The sequence below is a fragment of the Procambarus clarkii genome, chromosome 49 (genome assembly GCF_040958095.1).
Source record: "Procambarus clarkii isolate CNS0578487 chromosome 49, FALCON_Pclarkii_2.0, whole genome shotgun sequence".
Classification (NCBI taxonomy): domain Eukaryota; kingdom Metazoa; phylum Arthropoda; class Malacostraca; order Decapoda; family Cambaridae; genus Procambarus; species Procambarus clarkii.
This window is the reverse complement of record NC_091198.1, coordinates 29,417,688-29,420,963: the sequence shown is the minus strand read 5'-3', so window position 1 is coordinate 29,420,963 and position 3,276 is coordinate 29,417,688. Positions and strand designations below refer to the sequence as shown.

Genomic DNA, 3,276 nt, shown 5'->3' with positions numbered 1-3,276 from the left:
CACTGCTACTGTGGGAATATCTGACTCCAATATTTGAATTAATTAATGAAAACTTCAATAGCTACGAAGGACCACCACTTATTGTGAAAAAATGGAAAAGGAAAAAATGAGCAAGTGGGTTGATATTAATTCCAAGAAATAGTGTCCTATGGATTTTAATGGGACTGTATTTTATCATGAAATAAGAGTCAAATTCACTTTCACAAATTTGGAAGTACAGGCGCTAAGAAACGATTACGTCCTAGCACCAATAATCTAATGCTGGTTCTTCATTAGAAAGAAATGTAAGTACAAATTCATATTATAGTACATACACATATAATCAAGATATAAAATGGAATCAGTAAATAATGTATGTCAAATATAAATGATAAGTAAATAGCAATTGCAATAGAAATCATTCATGTGAGTAAATGTTAATATTCTACTAAAAAATACTACACTACTAGAAATATAAGGCCAGCTTAGCTGTTCAGTTGAATTGGCTGTACAAGTGTGGGGCGGCCACGACGGCACACGTGTTGACACCCGCTGTGTGGGGCGGTCACGACGACACACGTGTTGACACTCGCTGTGTGGGGCGGTCACGACGACACACGTGTTGACACTGGCTGTGTGGGGCGGTCACGACGACACACGTGTTGACACTCGCTGTGTGGGGCGGTCACGAGGGCACACGTGTTGACACTCGCTGTGTGGGGCGGTCACGACGACACACGTGTTGACACTGGCTGTGTGGGGCGGCCACGAGGGCACACGTGTTGACACTCGCTGTGTGGGACGGCCACGACGGCACACGTGTTGACACTCGCTGTGTGGGGCGGCCACGACGGCACACGTGTTGACACCCGCTGTGTGGGGCGGCCACGAGGGCACACGTGTTGACACTCGCTGTGTGGGGCGGCCACGACGGCACACGTGTTGACACTCGCTGTGTGGGGCGGCCACGACGGCACACGTGTTGACACTCGCTGTGTGGGGCGGCCACGACGGCACACGTGTTGGCACCCGCTGTGTGGGGCGGCCACGACGGCACACGTGTTGACACCCGCTGTGTGGGGCGGCCACGAGGGCACACGTGTTGACACTCGCTGTGTGGGGCGGTCACGACGGCACACGTGTTGACACTGGCTGTGTGGGGCAGCCACGACGGCACACGTGTTGACACGCGCTGGCCGAGCATGAACATGGAATGAAAGGTTATTCTTCCTTTTCGCCGCTACCACTCCAACTGAAAGCAAGAGTAAATGTAAAAGTTGTCTAGCCTAGAGTTAATATACCACTATTTCTGATTGAAAAGTGGGAGCCTGGACTTAATTGAAACTAACATTGGTTATGATGTTGTCGCGTGGCGTGACGACGAGCAACCTACACGTAAATGTTAAAAAAGTGCACTTATTAACAAACATCAGTAGAACAATAAAGAAATTACGCTCCCCGGAACTTGTGTTGAATGTAGATGGAGACATCTACGAACTCTGGCACCCGCTGTTGCAAGGATGATGTAAATATGAGTCGTTATAGTGGGAGCTCTGCAACACTAACTCTGGCAAGATGGATGCCACTCATCCTCTGTTGGCTTCTCCTTCCTCCTTCCCCCGATTGCGCATGCGCGGCTCTCGGTAGCTACCTCGAACGTAAATGAATGAATGTATTTCGAAGTTAATTAGGGAAGGAAGAGATGGTGACGAATATTTATGTCATAATTAAATGTACCATGTTACAATATAACCTCTCGCTGCGTAAGTCAGTTCATTAAAGCTGCGTAAATAAGGTAAGGTAAGGTAATTATCAAAAGAAGGCACCAAACCGGGAGTACTGTATGTTTAAATCAAATTATGTCTTACTGGAATAGAGACTTTTTGCCTTATATTCTTTAAAGAGCTGGCAGGATTTACATATAATGAATAAAAAACAACTATCCTACCATAACTAGAATATCTAACCTAGAAGTAAGGTTTTATACTTAAAATAAATTGCCATTATGACATGCAGTTTACAAGATAAAATATTATTTCAAGTAGTCCATCATTGCTGGAGTGTTAATATGGAATGCAGAATAGCACACACTACATTACCTAGGCAGATTTTTTGACTTCCTTTGGTTCAGATATTAAAGTCTTAAAAAATTGGGAATGCAAGTTACATTAAGCACAAAGATTCCCTCCTTTGTCGTGAATGTAGACTCCCAAGCTCAACTCGGCAAGCTGACTTGGTGTTTAAGTATCTGTGGAGGCCAGAGGAGCAAAGACGCCAGACACAGCTATCACTCCCATCCTCTAGCCACCAACTCAGTAACCAGAATGAGTTGTGGTAAGGGTGGGTTTACCAAACACATTACTGGGTGAAAGTTCTAACACTCCTCATGAGGCTTGAGGGGAGTCAAGACAATACGTGGGTCTTCTTCCAAGATGCGTTCGGTGTCGCCACCAAGATCAATCTTGTCCTCCATGAGTCGTTGTTCCTCTGACACATCAGTGTATGGTGGTGGTGGAGTGCTGCCGACCCCAGGGTGTGCCGGAGGGCAGTACTGGGCCGAAACTGGTTCACCCGTGCTCACCATCTGTCCATTGACCATCATTTGGTTTTCATGAAGACGTTTTCTGATACGTGCAATCTTGCCCGGACAACAAGGAATGTAGTATCCCATATTTCTCATATAGAAGATAATGGCTAATATCGCAGCAAATTCCAGGAGCACTCCTAAACAAAGGATGATTATGTAGGCTGTACTGTTTACTTCCTTCCCCGTCTCCCCCAAGGACTGATAGGACGTTGCTCCAACAATGATCATCACCATTCCCATGACTGCAAACATGACAGAGATGATCAAGACCAGCGTGCGTGACCATAAACTTGCCGAGGAGCTCTGGGCCAGGAAGGAAGGGACCCATGCCTTGTTCCGGTCATAGGTCAGTGTGGTGGTGGTGGGCTGGTATACCTGATCTGACCTCATTGTACTTCACACTTATCCTCACCGGCCTCACCAGGGAGCTGGAGAGTGAGGTACTCACCACTGGAGGGAGGAATCACGCGTTAAAAGGGCAGACCGCTGCGTAAATAAATGAAAGGAATATAAAGTGGAATTATTTTACCTTTTCATAATTTCCACTGGAGTGGCTAATTTTAACTATATAAACGAGTTCCCGTAAGCAGTAATGTGCTCCGTAAATAAACTTATTACTAAGCAATTATCCTTAGTAAAGGAAAGTAATTAACGGGACTCTGTTTAGATCAAACAAATAAAGAGATATTTCCTGTTTCTGGCTGACGCAA

General features: G+C 45.7%; 1 protein-coding gene across 1 annotated transcript; it reads right to left on the bottom strand.

Moving 5' to 3' along the window:
* Positions 1-1,820: 1,820 nt before the first annotated feature.
* On the bottom strand, positions 1,821-3,063 carry LOC138351245 (uncharacterized). Its single transcript, XM_069302879.1, has one exon. The coding sequence runs from the start codon at positions 2,954-2,956 to the stop codon at positions 2,354-2,356; it is 603 nt and encodes a 200-aa protein (XP_069158980.1). The 5' UTR covers positions 2,957-3,063; the 3' UTR covers positions 1,821-2,353.
* Positions 3,064-3,276: the final 213 nt, after the last annotated feature.